Source organism: Liolophura sinensis, chromosome 9, assembly GCF_032854445.1.
Source record: "Liolophura sinensis isolate JHLJ2023 chromosome 9, CUHK_Ljap_v2, whole genome shotgun sequence".
Classification (NCBI taxonomy): domain Eukaryota; kingdom Metazoa; phylum Mollusca; class Polyplacophora; order Chitonida; family Chitonidae; genus Liolophura; species Liolophura sinensis.
In genome coordinates, this window is record NC_088303.1 from 17,436,554 (window position 1) to 17,453,828 (window position 17,275).

Here is a 17,275-nt window from a genome sequence, read left to right on the forward strand (position 1 = left end):
AATGCACAGTTTGACAATCTCTGCGCCATCAGACTGGATCACATAGGCCCTATAGGCCTTAAAGTTAACCTATCCACATGGACAGGCAGGAATTAAGGACCTTGCATGCACCATCTGCCTTTGGTGAGAGGGTTTAATAAACCCAAGTAGCAGACATATACACCTGTCAAACTTTTACACAGGCTGTCAATTTTCTGTATACATTGTCACTTTAACGCAGGTAAGCATTAAGTTACCTGTGGGTTAGTTTAAAAACAAAAAAACCCTTCCTGATTTTGGACTGCATAAATCACATCATATATATAATGCGAGTGAAACCACTATTTCTTAAATATATAAATTCTCCACGATGCATATGTAAGGCAAGAAATGGAGATGATCGTTTTAATTTTAAAATAAATTTGATATGTTCAGATAGAAAATGTGATGTAGCCAAATGACTTTGACAATCCTTTATAGAGAGGTTATAACATTTGTTTTAAAGCATGTATATATATATATATATATATATATATATATATATACTGGAAAATTTTGGCCAAAATTGTTTGTATTTACCCAAAAATAACTCCTCATAAATTTTAGGGACTGATTTGTATAACGAGTGCACAGACTAGACTGATATTTTGTGAAAGGTAATTCGGATTTGCGCTGGTTGATTTTTTTGCTCAAAACTCTGATACAGCCTCTTTAAACCAAATTTTAAAATCAGGAGACACCTGTTTTAACGAGATTTGCATGATTATCTGCACAACTGACTTTTCCCAAGTTCAAAACAATGTTGTAAAGCATTCAGAATTTAGAGAAGAATACTTTCACTTAAACAACTGCAGCCAGTAAACCCACGATCATCCATATGTTGCTGATAGGCTTTCCCACGTACGGCCAGACAGGAAGCCAGCAGGAGCTGGACTTGAACTCACAACGACCGCATTGGTGGGAGGCTCCTGCGTAATTGCGCGGTACTGGCATGCATACCCCCTCAGTCACGGTGATCCCCTTAATGACTACAATACATAGGACACACAAGATTTGTTGGCAGAGCTTGGTTACAATGAGCTATCGACGGATCTCTGTACACCATACGTGTTAAACTTCATCAGTAACTTGCCAAAGGGCGATGGTTTTACTCGGGCACTCCAACCATAAAACTGACAACATAAAATACTTCATCATTGAGAGATATCCACAGCAGTGAAGTTGGCAAATGGCCACACTTAACCAGGAAATACAGCCTCTTGTTAATTTGTTAGGGTTTTATTATGCTTACATAGGCCTAAATGCTTAAACAGTAGGCCTGGCTAACGTCTTACACACCTCTGTGAAGTATGTCAATACTGGGATTAAGACAGATTATTATTAGATAATTAAGATCGAGGTACGTTAGCATTTCAGGTCAAATCATGTGAAGACCATTTTAATCTGATCGAATATTTATTTAACACAACCAATATCATGTTTTCTACTAACAGCACCATGCAAACATCTATAGGCTATAGGCCGTATTTAGAGAGATTGGGATTTCCATTACGTATCTTAATTTATTGTTTATGCTATTTCCACCTTTCACTCGAGCAGTATTTATGGTAGGCCTCCTATTCAGCCTTCACTGTGCAATATATTGTCAAAATATTAATAAGAAATAGAATATAGGCTCCTACTGGTAGCACAATATATTTATTTATTTGATTGGTGTTTTACGCCGTACTCAAGAATATTTCACTTATACAAAGGTGGCCAGAATTATGGTGGGAGAAAAGCGGGCAGAGTCTGGGGGAAACCCACGACCATCTGCAGGTTGCTGCAAAACCTTTTCACTTACGGCGGGAGATGAAGCCAACATGAGCTGGGCTTGAACTCAGAGCGACCGCATTAAGCTGAGATTCCTTACATGCGGTAGCGGTATACGGTACGCGGTATGCGGTACGCGGCAAAAAATCGAAATATTTCAAATAAGTTGCAATGATTCCATAGGTACGGTCGCGGATCCGTTTTTTCATGCGGAAACGTATACGGCAAAATCAATCGCACCATGTAGCGATCGGTGCGGTATGCGTTTTCAAAACCGGACAGGGTATCCCAAGAAATGACGTCACTGGTGGGGTGTTTCCCCGACACGTGGTCGGAACTTGTTTAAATTGTTCTCTGGTTAGACGAAAGTACTGTTGGAATTTTTCTCCATCCAGCTGCAATTCCGAGACCAAGTTATGGAAAGCTCCCTGCTGAGCTCTTTGCCGCAAAATACTGTGGACCCACCATCGGTGTTTTCTCTTTTTACGCTTCTTTAGTTACAACAACTTATATGACATTGCTATTATGGCAAGGTCTGAATCTTGCTCTAAAGCCACACGTCGTGAAATGGAGGAATGCGACATGTTTGCTCTGATAAAAACGCACCATGAATGAAAGAAAACGCATAGGTTACCGCATAAATGGAATCAGAGAAAGCGCATACCGCATGCCGTACCCGCGTACCGCGTGCCGTATACCGCAAACCGCATACCGCGTATATGGAATCTCAGCTTTAGTGAGAGGTTTTCTGGGTCATTACGCTAACCAACTGACGCATGCGCTGTAAGGAGTATGCTATGTCCTCAAAATCCTCAAGGCCCACGATCTGCCCGTAGTTGGACACAGACCCCCATTACAACTTCCGTTTTTCGGTAGGGACGATTGTAGTTCTGTGAATTTTAGGGTATAAAGTCTTTTTTTGCTCCCAGGCGTCCATTTTTGGTGCACAGGTGCATGCTTGGTATTAAAATGCTGGAAACTGTCTAAACTTTGAGGAGGTATGAGCTTTATTGATGAAAGTTTGAAACTCTGGGCGAGAGGACACAAGGTGTGAGGTAGTGATGAGGCTGCGAGTGACGTCCCCTTGGCGTTGCTAGGCACGCCTCCCAGCTGCCGGCATGGAAAGGTCCAGATTTTGACGGTCAACCTATGTCAAGATTTTTATGGCTTCTTTCTCACAGGCTGGGCCAGGTATGCACCAAAGCTTATTGGCCACGGAATGTTTGGGACTGAGCTACAGTGCTAGACGTTAACATTGTCGCTTATGGAAAATTAATGGGGGTCCGAGGCCTGTACTGACGAAGTCACCAAAATGTGAAAAATGTCACTATGCGCTTAGATTTCGCAGCAGCCTGATAATTTTTGGTGGGTATGTCTGTGATGTGTTTTGCATTGATTGAGCCGTTTTATAGCTTCTTGGGGCTATTTATTTTTTGAAAATATCCATTTTGATGAAAAATCGGTAAAATGCTGTTCAGTGTAGGGTAACATGTGTATAGGCATCCTGAAATGAACAACATGCAACGTTCTAGTATTCCTACGCTTGAAAATGGAGACGTTCAGAGCAGAAATTGCTGCAAAAATTGAAAGTTTCAGTGTTTATAACGAAAACGGAGCCTGTCGAGTGTGGACTGGACCATTGACGAGAGATGGTCGATATGGCCTTGCCTCCTACAAAGACCCCGTCACACATCGATGGAAGAAGAAATACATCAGTAGACTTGTTTATATGGCCAGACAGGGGCTGTCACATTTAGATCCCAAGCTTGATTGTGCCACAATACACGCTGTGTAAATGTGGACCACACAAGCTTGGAACCGCATTGTGTTAACAATAACAGGCAGCGCTGCTGCAACGTAGGGCGCTGTCTCGGCCATGGGCAGTATGCAAGGTGCATGCTGCATTTAAGACTGAGCAGGTTGGTTTCTCCTCATTAAAAATAATAAATAACAGATGTGTTTCAGATTTTGCTCAATTTCTGTCATCATTTTTTAATTTCTTTCACAAGCGACAACAGCAGTGACAAATTTTATACAAAACTGGCGGTTACAAATATCTAGCGTATGTGTGATCTGTTGGGGTGTTGTCCAGTTGTCCCTTGGCATAGTCAGTTTTCTCTTCTGGATTTGAAAGCCTGTACTCAATGTGCTCTCGGAGTTTTCTGGCTGTATTGCGGAGTGATCTCCCCTTAACTGTCTGTCGCTTCTTATAAACCTTGTGGTACTGGTTCACCCTTTCAATCTGTTGTACTGTTTTCTCGCTCCTAGGTGAAATACTGGCGCCGACAGCTTGGAGTTTGGCAGCCGTGGACTTGTCCTGGCCATTGTTAAGTCTGTGGATTGTGGACGCCGCCCTTCCCTCCATATTTCTGCTGTAGTTTACATTCTTGGGCAAGGAGACGCTGAGTGATCTGTTGACAGCTTCGCACTTTTGAGTACTGGTGTTCATCCGGAGACTGGTGACGGCTGTCTCGCTCAACCTCATGTGCAGTACTTCGGTCAATAGTTTCCTGTCGTTGTCATCCATGTTGAAAGGGCAGAGTTTACTGGCGGATAAAAACAGGGATCTCTCCCACCAGCTGCTGGTTTCCCCTCCGGAGCAAACCACACTGTTCCTGCGGCATTTGGAACAGTCCCCACCGTAACACCTGACCGTTGCATCCACAACCCTGGGTAGGTAAGCTTTTATTTTCCTTATGTCACCAATGTGCTCAGACATAAGTTGAGAAAATATCAAGCTACACCTGGCCTTAACATCCTGACTCAACACCTTCTGTGCTTTCTTCCTGGCTTCCCTCGTTCGGCCCTGTCCTTCAAACATGGCATCGCTGAACTTAGCCTGGTTACATTTCTTGAACTGGGATCTACCAAGGTGCGTGGGGTCTGCTAACCGTTCGACCTCCCACAGTGGCTCGACCAGTCGGATGCCGTCCTCCACTCCCTTGGCTGACCTGGAGTCGCCGTCCGTGGTTACGTGCTTGGCTAAAACACCTTGCCTCGCCAATCCCTCGCCAATCTCGTTCCCCATATTATACTCGGACCAGGGGGCATGTGGGTTTGTGTTCGCTGTGCACTCCTCGTGTCCTCCAGGGCACTTTACTTGGAAGCCTTTTCCTCTCAGCCAGGACCCAGTCCAACACAATTTATTCTTCAGTGCTGCGGAGACAATGTATTGCTTGTCTGTTGATGTCTCCACTGCCAGGGAAATGGCTTGTGAAGCATTCTGGCCCGGTTTCTTGGGACTGGTTATGGTAATGCTGTTGTAGCGAGTGTCTGTGGCCAGATCTATTGTGCTGTCATCCTCTCCTCTTTGCCTTTTGTATGCCTTTACCTCTTCCACCTTATTTGCCATATCCTCTCTGTTCAGCTTTGCGATTGCAGATGCGACATGGTTTGCAGTGCGATGCATGTTCCTACGAGTGGCAGGCGGCACGTCCATCGCTGCAAATAGGAGTCTGGCTCGGGTGTTCCCCATTGGTGTGTCCTGGAGGCCTACTTGAAGAGCTCGGTTCACCGCTGCAGCTTTTTGGCCAGGTCTGTTGCATTCTACCTCTTTGTAGAATTTGTGGAAGCCAGATACATAGTCACAGTCACAGCACTTAAAACTGAACGCCCAGGCTAAACCCCACTTTTTCTCTGCAGCTATCTCTAACCTGGGCAGTGGACAGTGGTCCTTGGTCTCACTGTGCTCAAGCATAACTTTGTTCCATATACACACCATTTTCTGTATGTCTATGAGTCGCATTCCTTCAGCAGCCCATTCCCGCTCATGGGTATCTCTGTCTGATCCAGCCGTGGAATCTACCTTGCACCGTCTTGGCCGCTGTATTCTCTTTGTGTCAGGCTGGTGTGTTCTTACAGCCTCCTGATTGGGCTGGAAATCTGTGTCCATCAAGGAACACCCAGGCAGAGGATTCAGCATGTCTGTAACTGCTGACAGGTTATTTGAGCGATCCTGGGCCTTTCCAGCTTGAAATCTAGACTGTTTCCTCTTTCTGTCTCCCTTCATGGTGTTTTGGGGTAGATTGTTTGCCTTGTTAACTGTCAGACTGACCAATATAGGTGTACTTGGTGGCTGCCTGATTGGAAATGTTAAATTCATATTTTTCCTCTGTTGTAGATGCCAATGTGACACCCTTTGATGTGACTGTGTAGAGTAATAACCTGCTGTGAGACAACAGCAATGGTGCAGGGAGGTTTTTGCATGGTGAGGTGGTCAGCCAATCAGCAGTCATGGGGGAGGAGGGCAGGGGGGGGGGATGCCTGGCTGGGTGGTCTTTTAAAGGGTTTCATCATGCTATTCAGTGGGGAACTGGGATACTAGTCTTTTCTTAAGTCCTGTCCACTAAAAAAGTGCCTGTGAGTAGGTCTTCATCACCTTGAGGCATTATTCTTGCTTTGATTTTGGTCACAAATTATTGTTCCGAAATCGTGACAATCCGCTTTGATACCCCCTACCACACTGTCAGTCAATTTTTTTCACATAGTTGCTGAAGTAAATGTCTTATATTTTGACATTTAATTGTCAGATAAATTGCCTATATTTTGATGTATGCTTTGACACTTTTGGTTTGTAACTTTCATATTTAAAGCTGCTCTGAGTAGAAAAGTCTTCTTAAAAATGTATATTTCTCTAAATGGTTGCTTTTGAAAAGTCTAAAGTGCTCTGTCAATGTGATTTTTTTAACTTTTCTTGCAGATAAACATCTTGTCTTTCCAAAACAGTTGACCTGATGGAGATATCTTGAACGGTATATGCACTGCAAAGCTTCAAAGTTTACCCTTCAGAGTTTTTTCACCCTGAAAAAAAGACACATGTCCAAGATGGGGGTACCCCAACTTGAATTCATTCAACTCCAAAGTTTCTGCATGTATCAAGCCCTAATTTTGCCTGTGAGGTTCAGAAGTGTCAGGAATTGTGTGGTGCAAAAATTATTGATTTTGAAAAAAGGTGGCTGGTGTGATAGGACACAGACCCCCATTACAACTTCCGTTTTTCGGTAGGGACGATTGTAGTTCTGTGAATTTTAGGGTATAAAGTCTTTTTTTGCTCCCAGGCGTCCATTTTTGGTGCACAGGTGCATGCTTGGTATTAAAATGCTGGAAACTGTCTAAACTTTGAGGAGGTATGAGCTTTATTGATGAAAGTTTGAAACTCTGGGCGAGAGGACACAAGGTGTGAGGTAGTGATGAGGCTGCGAGTGACGTCCCCTTGGCGTTGCTAGGCACGCCTCCCAGCTGCCGGCATGGAAAGGTCCAGATTTTGACGGTCAACCTATGTCAAGATTTTTATGGCTTCTTTCTCACAGGCTGGGCCAGGTATGCACCAAAGCTTATTGGCCACGGAATGTTTGGGACTGAGCTACAGTGCTAGACGTTAACATTGTCGCTTATGGAAAATTAATGGGGGTCCGAGGCCTGTACTTAAAGCGGCGAGTTTGAACGGTGACAGTCGGATTACGCACAGCTCATTATCAGCTTACGTTCGTTTTTCGGCAACCTGCAGCTGAAACGGTAGTGCTCACATGTCAGATTAAATGTACATTTTATCCAATTTTAACTGAGTATGCTGAAAAACAATGACAAGAGAACCGCGAAGGACGATAATGCTGCGTACACTGACGTGGACAGTACAACACCACCACCATGTGCAAAGCGACCCCGGATAGATGCCTGGAACGTGACAATACAGCCGGACAACTGGACAGTTGAACAAATGAGGAATTATTTAGAAAGCTGTGGCCTTCGGGATATTGGGCAGGTCTTCAAAGGTAACTGATTACTTAGCCTTTTATGCTTTTGTTTTTATCCTTAGCGATAGTCCATTGCTGCAATCTTCTGTAGCGGTGCCGGCGAGGACAGGGAAGTAGAACGAGGAACTCCAAAAACTCCTTTACATGAAGTGCACATACACTTCAAGGTCACAGAAGAAAACGATGTGTTCTACTGCCATTTGAACCTTCTGCGTAACTCGTCCTCGAGTCTCCCATAGAGGGAGGCACAACTATGAGGCTTCAGAGTGTTCAATGTACGTTACCGACACCGCAGGGACTGCTTAGTGTTTAGAGATATGAGGCTTGGTCAGGCCCTTGACGCAAGGGCTCTCGACACTGTCTCAGGCGAACAGCCAGAACTCGTGTTTTGACAGACCTCTCAACCTAAAATGTTCCCAAGGAGTGAGATTGGGTTACTATCCCAGCCAATTAGGCGAGGGTCCTGGAAGCTCTGGGGTTCTAGATTGCCGGAGATGCATTCTAGCTCATTTCCGGAGAATAAAACTGCAAATCATTAGACAGCGGCCCCTGGAAGCTCTGGGGTTCTAGATTGCCCGAGACGCATTCTAGCTCATTTCCAGAGAATAAAACTGCAAATCATTAAGCAATGTTAACTTACGGTTTTTACAATATCTTGTAAGTCCAAGAGTGAACTTACTGTAGGCCCTATTACAATGTGGAATTGTTAGGAAACTTTCCGTATTCTACTTCGTTTTGGATCTCGTTTTAGGCGCTTTGATGCAAATCTATACAGATTTTGTGGGGAAAATCAATACTAATAACCAACACCATTTGTCAGATTGGAAACTGTATTTCCCTGAAATTATTCAAATTGTGGAAACAATCCAAATACACAACAAACCGAAGATAATGTACAATGCATGACGTGATCTAAATACCGTGGAGTGGCTTCATAAAATATTTATGAAAATATAATCAGATTAGTCACTTTATAATTAGCCAGTAGTCAGCAACAATTTACACTAGCTAGACGGCATTGTGACTGTTTATAACCTTATAAGGTGACGTGGCACACAGATTTATAATCAGGTGGCGACGCCCGATGAATCATCGATCGGAGGTAGGTCTAGTGGTAAAACAATTACACTGCCAGTGGTTACAAGAATGTGACTCGTGAGTGCTCTTTTATTATTTGAAAAGATTATTTTTTCTTGTGTAACAAGTTGTATTCATGAGTGGCCTTCTTGGCGCTGGTTAAGACTTCACTTGGTGGTTCAAATTGGTGACAGTTCGCTAGTTTGATGGTCATCAAAGAGGACAGCGTGCCCTCTACTCCCAGCGATCCTCGAAAAGCGGTTTTGTTTTTTCTCACCATTGAAAATACCCTCTCCTCGCCAGCGTGGAATGTGGTAGGATAAGTATCAATTTAGCCACTTTACTCAACCTTCCAAACCTAGAGCTGCTGTCTACTAATTTAAGAGAGGAAAGATGAACCCAAATGACATCCATCCGGAAATAAGACGAAGTCTCGTCCAGTTCCTGGTCATTATCACCTTCAGTAGGTTTGACGCGGGCGCTGTCCCAGATTTGTCCTGGAATGTGACTTTTTTCCAGCATTTGATATTCCACAAACTCTTCTTGGAGCTTCTCGATCTCATTCGTTGTTGAGGGGAGATGGTGTGGAAATTTTTTAATGAAGAATTCAATATCATCAAATCCACTCTCATCTTTCCTGAAGAAATCAACGAACTGGGCGTGCAGAAGCAGGTTGTCATTTAGTGGAAGTTTTGCAAGACATTCTTTTATAGCTTTCATGTAGAATTGACGCACTGCCGAATAGAACTCAGTAACTTCCCTTGGTGATACGTCACCATCATTCAACAACTTCTGAACTTTCTGTTTTGTCACAAAACCAATGAAGAGCTGATCATCCTTCAGTTGATTCATTGTCTCAGAATAGTTGACACTCATCAGATCAATCCCGGCAGCTTTCATATGCTGAATGGTGATGAACTTCCCCATCAACTTCATCAGAAATCTGCGGAGCTGGTGGTAGATTGTGTAAATACAAGGGTCTTCTCTTTGAAGGAACCTATTCACGGCTGTGAACGTTGGCAGGACAGCGTTGTAGAACAGTAAATAGATTTCTGTCATTGGATCATTGAACAGATCTTTCAATCGTTTGAAACGAGGTATACTCTCACTGTTTGAGAGGAAGTAGCTCTTCAGGACGGGGTACATTTGAAGAATTCTCTTCACAGCTATTTCCAGACTTAGCCAACGTGTATTAACATGTTTTATCACTTGATGATACTTGACATCACAGAAGTCTGCAAACTCAACAAGCATTGACTTTCTTTTTGTACTTTTGTCAAAATAATAAAAGACATCAATGCACATATCCTCAACGTCAAAACCAGAAAAGTCAGAAAATGAACTAGATGCCCTACAAGCCACATTGTGCACAAGATGACATGGGCACCCCATGAAATAACAGTTAGCGTTTTGTTGTTTTACCCTTGTAAATATAGAGTTCCTAACCCCAAGATTAACACTGGTGTTGTCGACACCAAAGCCAACACAGTTGATCCACGGGATTCCATTTTAGTTTAGAACCTGGTCGATTTTATTGAATATCGCTTGAGCGGTCGCTGAATCTCTTCCTTTAGTGGCACACATGTCCAAAAATCGGCTTTCCTCTCTGCCGCAGCTCACATCAAAAATCCGCACTGTTACGGGATTCATTTTGTCTAAACCTACATCATTGGAGCCATCCGTAAGTAGCGAATAAGGGTTGTTCTTCATGACACCAACAAGTTCCCTCAGAAAATAAGGTGCGATGGAACCGTTTATCATACAAGTTGATTTTGTTGCTGCCGATGCATACTTCTTCGCAATTTGAGAATCGGGGAACATATCTGAGAAAAGCGGACTTAAATGATTTGAGAATGCCAAGGGAATGTTTTATTGGCCAACAGCGTTGCCATCTTAACTTCTGCACGAATCACCTGTAATATAAAAATACATTGATATTTGAATAAGCACAGCACTTATATGAAAACAATAATAGCATGTCCATGGCTTTAATGATTGTTTGATTGAATGGAGTTTTATGCCGTGCTCCAGATTATTTCACTCATATGACAGCGTTAATGTGGCAGGAAACCGGGCGGTGCCCGGCAGGAACTTGCGACCTCCTGCAGGTTGCTGGCAAACCTTAATTTGCACGGAAAGCTGGAGACAAAGTCAACGGGAACTGAATATGAACTCACAACCTCATTGGTGTGCGCCTTCAGCGATCATTGTGCGTTGCACGGTAACCGCTCGGGCACGGAATGGTCTTAATGAAAAACGTTGTTTTGTTTTCGAGGGTAGTAGGTGAGTGTGAGAATCATTACATAATGGTTTTAATAAGGGAGATACATCGCAAAAACAAACAAATAATAGATGAACCTACTAATGTCCTTCTCAACACTCGGCAGTCAACATAATTTATCGGTAGGCCCCTAACTGTACGTTCATACTGATATCTAACGATAATAATATACAGCACCGGTACTTCAAGGGTAGATAATACCTTCGATGCGATTGCTCAAGTTAATATATAATATGATAATGGCCTATCGATAACAGAGGTATTGAAAAACAACGAAAAAATAAAGCTTCAAAAGAGTAGAATTAAAAATCACCTTGGTATTCAGGTCAGATGACTGGCCAGCAAACATACTGGAAATTGTAGGTTGTTTGCTCTTCGTCTTCACAAATTGCTGATGGGTATCACTGCTGATGTGACGTCCTGATGGGAACAGGACAAATTTCGAGTACAAATTTTGCAGTAAAACTTAGAACTGTCACCTTCCACAGCGCTGATGAATGGATATTTCTTGATCCATTCTCTATTGAATTTGCTTTTGTAAGTGGCGGCTCCTGTATATTTGGTCCGTTTTACGGGTAGAATGTCGTCCAAGGTGGAATCGGAATCTGAACTGTGCCGCGTGTCCGACATTTTGACAGATCACGTGGTGCCAGATATTGCGTGTATCTGAACTGTCGTCGCAATCTCTATCCAGAGTTATCGTTCCTTTTCAATCAGTAGGTGAAGCAGGAACGACAACTCTGGGGAGATTAAAAATAAACATGCGAAATTCCCTCGGATGACTGAAGACACGACCCATACTTTGGTCAGTTGAATATCATAAGCAAACCAACAATTACCAGTGTTTTTTTTATTTTTTACCCTAAACCTTCAGAATGCGTGAGATTTTAAAGTAGCTGCGTGAGAGCATGAGATTGAAGCCGAATGCGTGAGTCTCACGCCGAATGCGTGAGAGTTGAGAGGTCTGGTTTTGATAAAGTCAAGCTTGCGGAGATCTGCCAAGAATGCCTGTAAGTTTACGTACTTCTGTTTGCAGTATTTTGTTGAAATTAAAATAAATAAATGTTACAAACATTTAAGTCTGATGTATAGTGGCAAATAAGCAGTTCAACAAGACAAAGAAAGGACTGACTGACATCTTGACATTGGAATCATATGAACAAAGCATAAAATATTAAAGTTAAAAAACAGTTTAAAAGTTTCTTCAGTTTATAAAGCGGGTCACATAATTTTTAGAAACATTTCAGGTAATGCTGGAAGAGGGGTAAATCCGGAACATCGCAAACATTTCTAATTCTGTCTATAAGGTAAATATTTATTGAAGTCACCCGCCCCACCCACACAGATGCTGAGCAACAGGCCTGAAAGTCTACATTGTATATACCACTCCACCCAAGCATGCAACAATTGCTTTCCTCTATCATCAACAGGAAAGTTTAAACCTCGGAAATAACAAGTGTAAAGGTTTCTCTAAACACGACTGCGCACCAGGAGGAGCTTCCTTAAAGCAATGTTGTGACTTTAGTTAGATCGCGATCGTACTTTATATGATCGGTTTTACACAATGAGTAGGCTAAAAGAACTCCCAAGAACTCTGAATTCGCGCTTCCTACTCCCAGTCACATGGTGTGTATACATCTTTCATTTTGATCTTTTAGTTAGCGTAACCTTATGAAGTCGATTGGAAAGAATATTAGTACTCTGTCAGAGGTAGGCAATATTCTGATTTTCTTAGTTTTCCTAATGTTATCAAATGGGCCTTTCTATGAAAATATGCTTCCGACCTCCAGTTCACTCAAGCAGTCAATAACTGGATAGGTTATGTACATTCACATCAGATTTTATTTTTCTCAATTGATCGGAAAGTATTTCAAATTTCGGAAAATTGTTTTACAGCGCAGTCTTTTTCAGATCCCTGTAACAACCAAACCGGCTGTCACTCAAACATGTGCTCATGGGTCATTTTATAAGCAATTTAGAACCATTCTTGGTGAACAGATTGTTATGATGTACATGTATGTACAGGGAAAAATGCTACACAGAGGCAATTTATCTGCTCTTTGGAAAAAGCTGCTTTTCAGGACAAGTCAGTGTACATCAGAGCCGGGCAAGACTACATGAAGCCCTTTCATAACTCAATAGACCATGCAGCATGCAGTCAGTCATCCGTGACCAGGCTGACTAGCGCCTCCTTCTATTCTACCTCCATGGTGGAGATAACTGCTTGGATGGTTACAAAACTAAAGTAGGTGTTAGCCCTACGTACATGGCTCCACCTATGCTCACACTCTGGTTGGTCCATACCACCTCCTGTTTTCTTTCCTTGTTATAAAGTAAACTTTACAATACATATTTCTCATAAAGTTTTTCACGAACGACATTGTCCAGGTTATATTGTGCCAAAGCAATTGTTGCTTAAAGTGAACACAAAGATAGCCACTAAAGCTGAATTAATTAATAAACTAATATTCCAGAAATGTTCACAATGAGAAAATACAAACTAAAATGCCTGATACCCAATCGAAAAGTATCAGCTCAGTTCTGTGTCCTAGGGGCCTATGTTTCTTTTAGTTTGGCGTTCATTTAGGGCAATGTTCGTGGACTCAAGCCTCCTGTTTTAACAGTTCTGCTTGTCCTCATCCTGCATTGATGTAAACATTTGCCCTAGCTGGCTGTACCAACTTCAGAGAATTTATGAACATACCAAGACCTTCTGATTGATAGCAAACTCTTTCATTCGGATTTTGGGAAGATATTTTCGGAATAAATCTGACTAATAAATCTGCTAAGGAAAACCCGGTACCGCTGAACCTTGTTCCTCAAATACCGAGAATGTGCTGGGAAACAACAAAAACCAAGACGAAGGTGTCAAAGTCTGTTTTACCCACAAAAATGAAGACTGTGACAAAAACTGCATATTTCTTGCTGCCATTCTCTTTCACTTCCTCCACAGAGGTTATGCATTTTAGCCATAGCAGTTGACTTAGACATGTCAAAGCTGCATATGTACAATGTGTCTTATTGTTGCGTGAAGTAGAAATGTAAAAGTTTGCTGTACATGTATTTTGACATCATACCACTGAGAACAGATTGAAACGTCTTGAAACAAATGTTTCTTTTTCAACATATTAAAAAATGTAAAAAGAAAAGCAGTAGATCTATAAACCATGCCAAATAATACTTTTATCATGGAAGGAAAGTTTGATAGTTCACCTTTATATAAATTTCAAAAACAAATCTCACAAGTGAACAAACTCAAATTCTTTTATTTGTAGACATAAACATGATGAAATGATACTACTTGGGAAGGTAAACCTACCGGCTGGTGTGTTGTGTGACACACTTGATGTTTAGAAAGTCATCTCTACACAGCGAGGTAGAATAACATATATATGTACATGCCCCCTGGAGCAGATTGGCACAGACCTAATAGGGAATGATCAAGTACAAAATGTTAAATAGCAAAAGTGTATAGGGCCTATGCGAGATACAAGCTCTCTGGAGTTCCACGTGGGGGCACCTGCGCATGTACCAGAAGTCAGTCAAAAAACTCTCCATTCACTCAATGCTCATGCGCTAAGGCCGTGTACCGCCAGGGTTCTAACCCCAACTTCCAGTATATGCATGAGCACCCCACGTGAAAATGAAAATTGTTAACCATTTACTCAAATTTACCATTTAGTCAAATTTTTGTCATATCCTAGATCTTGCCTTACTTTGATCACTGCTCAACAGTATGGGGGGGAAAGTACAAATGCCAGTTCTGAAAAAATGTTGAAGTTACAGAAAATAATAATAATAAGTTATAGAAAATAATAATAATAATAATGTGTTTATTGTAGACAAAATGTCCATATTCCATATAAGATTCATAAAAGTGAGTAAAAATTAGGTCAAAAGCTTTTGCCGTTGCTCTGTGAAAACAGAAAGCACAGTCATGTCAGATGAGCGCAGGACCTGCAGTACAGGGCCACAACTGCATGGAATAGCTACCTGGTGCATTAGCAATTTATTTCAGTGATATCAAATAAATAAAAATCTACATGTATCTGTATATCAGCCAGAGAGACTGAGCCAACCTATTGTACAGCCATGGGTGTTTAGTTTTAAAAACAAAAATTACAGACATGGCTACTGCATGACTGTGATGCGTGATTTTATCTGGAGGGACATGTTTTGTAAACATGTGAACATGGATGTGTAGTTACATGTACTTTACAAGGCTATTTCCTGGGAAGATTGGAATGCACATTGTTGTAATGTGTGACTCTACAAACTGTATAGTTAAACCTGTCGTGAAGATGTAGGCTGGAAATGCATATGATGCCAGCCATTTTATCACTGTTTCAGTTTATTTTCCATCATGGCATTTATATAATCCCAGTATTTATATTACACTTTTAGTTGTTTTACACCATATTCATGGGAACTGTACTATTTCATGTATTTGATAGCGGCGAGTCTTAATAGTTAAGAGTTGTGGACACTATGAGTGAGTGAGTGAGTGCTTGGGGTTTAACAATTTTTCAGTCATATGACAACGAAGGAATCCTTAGAGTGCCTCCTTGTTGCAGGATGGATTTCCACTGCCCTTTTGTCTAGTGGTGCTTTACTGAGACGCCTTAATGAAGGCAAGTAAGCCGCCCCGCCCGAGCCATTACACTGATACGGGTCAACCAGTCTTTGCATTATCCTCTTCATGCTGAACGCCAAGCCAGGAATTTACAATTTCCTCTTTTAAGGTCTTAGATGTGACTCGATCCAGGATTGACATTGGATCTACCATTCCCCAAGTGGACGCTCTACCAACTGTGCTATTGGGGCCGGTGGACACTATGAGAGCTGTGTACAGAAAATCATCAAGACCTTACAAAAGTACATGTACCTGTACCTGTACATATACAACATTACATATTCCACATACAGTGTACTTCAAAAGATAATCTGCTAGTCTTATGGAAGTTGAATTTAGAATTCAAAAACAAACCTTTGGTTGAAGGTTCATAATGTAGGTTTAAAATGTAACAGGCTGAACCAGTGCATTGGTGGAAAGACCACCTGTGTATTAACAACATATCCTTTGTACAAGAGACATTCAGGCATGTACCTGTCAGTGGTGGACGGGTTAATATGCTCTACTTTGGTAGCCTGAAAGGTGCTAATACCCAGTGGATGTTGACATTGTTACATGTACCTGTCAGTGGTGAACTGGTTAATGTGTTCTACTTTGGTAGCCTGAAAGGTGCGAGTACCCATTGGATGTTTACATTGTTACATGTACCTACATTTATTTAGTTGTGTATGTGCATAAATATGTGAACCATGGGGCACATCATTTATGAAGAAAGTGCAACGTATTCCAAGGAAATGTCTTTAAGCTGAATAAGTTATTATTATGCTGCCTGTGCCTACCCAAATGTTTTACAGAAAAAGCTTCCATAGTTACATATCCAAAAATAGTATTTATAAATGACTGTGTTAAAGGCAGATGTACTGATTTCCACAGGCCTAGAAAAGGCATGTTATCTGCTTTTAATGGGTTAATTTAGCTACATTAAAGAAATTTTACTTTAAAATGATCTTTTAAAAGCCCAAATTTAGAAGGGTATCATGATGAGAATTATATCTGAACTCTCATAATGATTTTCATAGACAGTATTCAGTTATGCTCCTGCATTTTTGTATGTTTTTGTACTGGTTGTTAAAAGTTACTCATGGAATTAGAAATGTATGCTTCACAGACTGTCCTGCATGCTAGATTTGCAATGTGCAATAGTACGTGTACATGACATACCCATCTATGCATATACATATCAAAAGAGGGATCAAAGCACACCTAATTGTCCTCAACCATTTCTTTTTTGTAATGTTTGATAACTATAAATAATATTTCAATCTGGAATTATTATGGAATACAACATATTAGGAAAACCAGAAACTCTACATCTTAATACCAGAAACTCTACACTCTGTAACATTGCATTGCTGTAACAAGGAGGAGGTGACGTCGGAACAGAAACATGTGTGTGCCTGGAATTCATGAAACAACTCACTCCGGACTGATTAAAAGATGATAATATGGAGATGCCTTTGGGTTCATGGATGTGGGCATTTTTTTTTTTCACTCAGTTTGAATCTGTAATGTGCAACTTGAAAAAAATGAAAAGGTACACATTTACACTTGGATGTGCTACTTAATGAAACCTATATGCATTTGTTCCAGTGCTGCCATTTCTTTTAATTTTTTTGTTTCACAGTGCAAAAAATATCGGGAGACTCTATTTCATCAATAACGGAGAAGAAACTGGAAGAAATGGGTATACAGTAAGTTACATGTGGATTTGTCATTTTTGTATTTCAACCTTTTATTTAT

The 17,275-nt window shown here is 41.4% G+C and overlaps 1 protein-coding gene and 1 long non-coding RNA gene across 2 annotated transcripts in view; both read left to right on the forward strand.

Moving 5' to 3' along the window:
- Positions 1-2,635: 2,635 nt before the first annotated feature.
- LOC135475925 (uncharacterized) lies at positions 2,636-7,208 on the forward strand. The gene is made up of 4 exons (XR_010445077.1): positions 2,636-3,156; positions 4,060-4,464; positions 5,912-5,998; positions 6,491-7,208. It is a non-coding gene; the product is annotated as an uncharacterized LOC135475925 (long non-coding RNA).
- A 5-nt stretch (positions 7,209-7,213) lies between these two features.
- Positions 7,214-17,275, forward strand: part of LOC135475924 (deoxynucleoside triphosphate triphosphohydrolase SAMHD1-like) — a 32,141-nt gene continuing 22,079 nt past the window's right edge. Inside the window, exons 1-2 of the mRNA XM_064755889.1 lie at positions 7,214-7,562; positions 17,160-17,226. Coding sequence (XP_064611959.1) covers positions 7,358-7,562; positions 17,160-17,226 — 272 coding nt within the window. The 5' untranslated portion in view covers positions 7,214-7,357. The remainder of the gene's footprint in view (positions 7,563-17,159; positions 17,227-17,275) is intronic.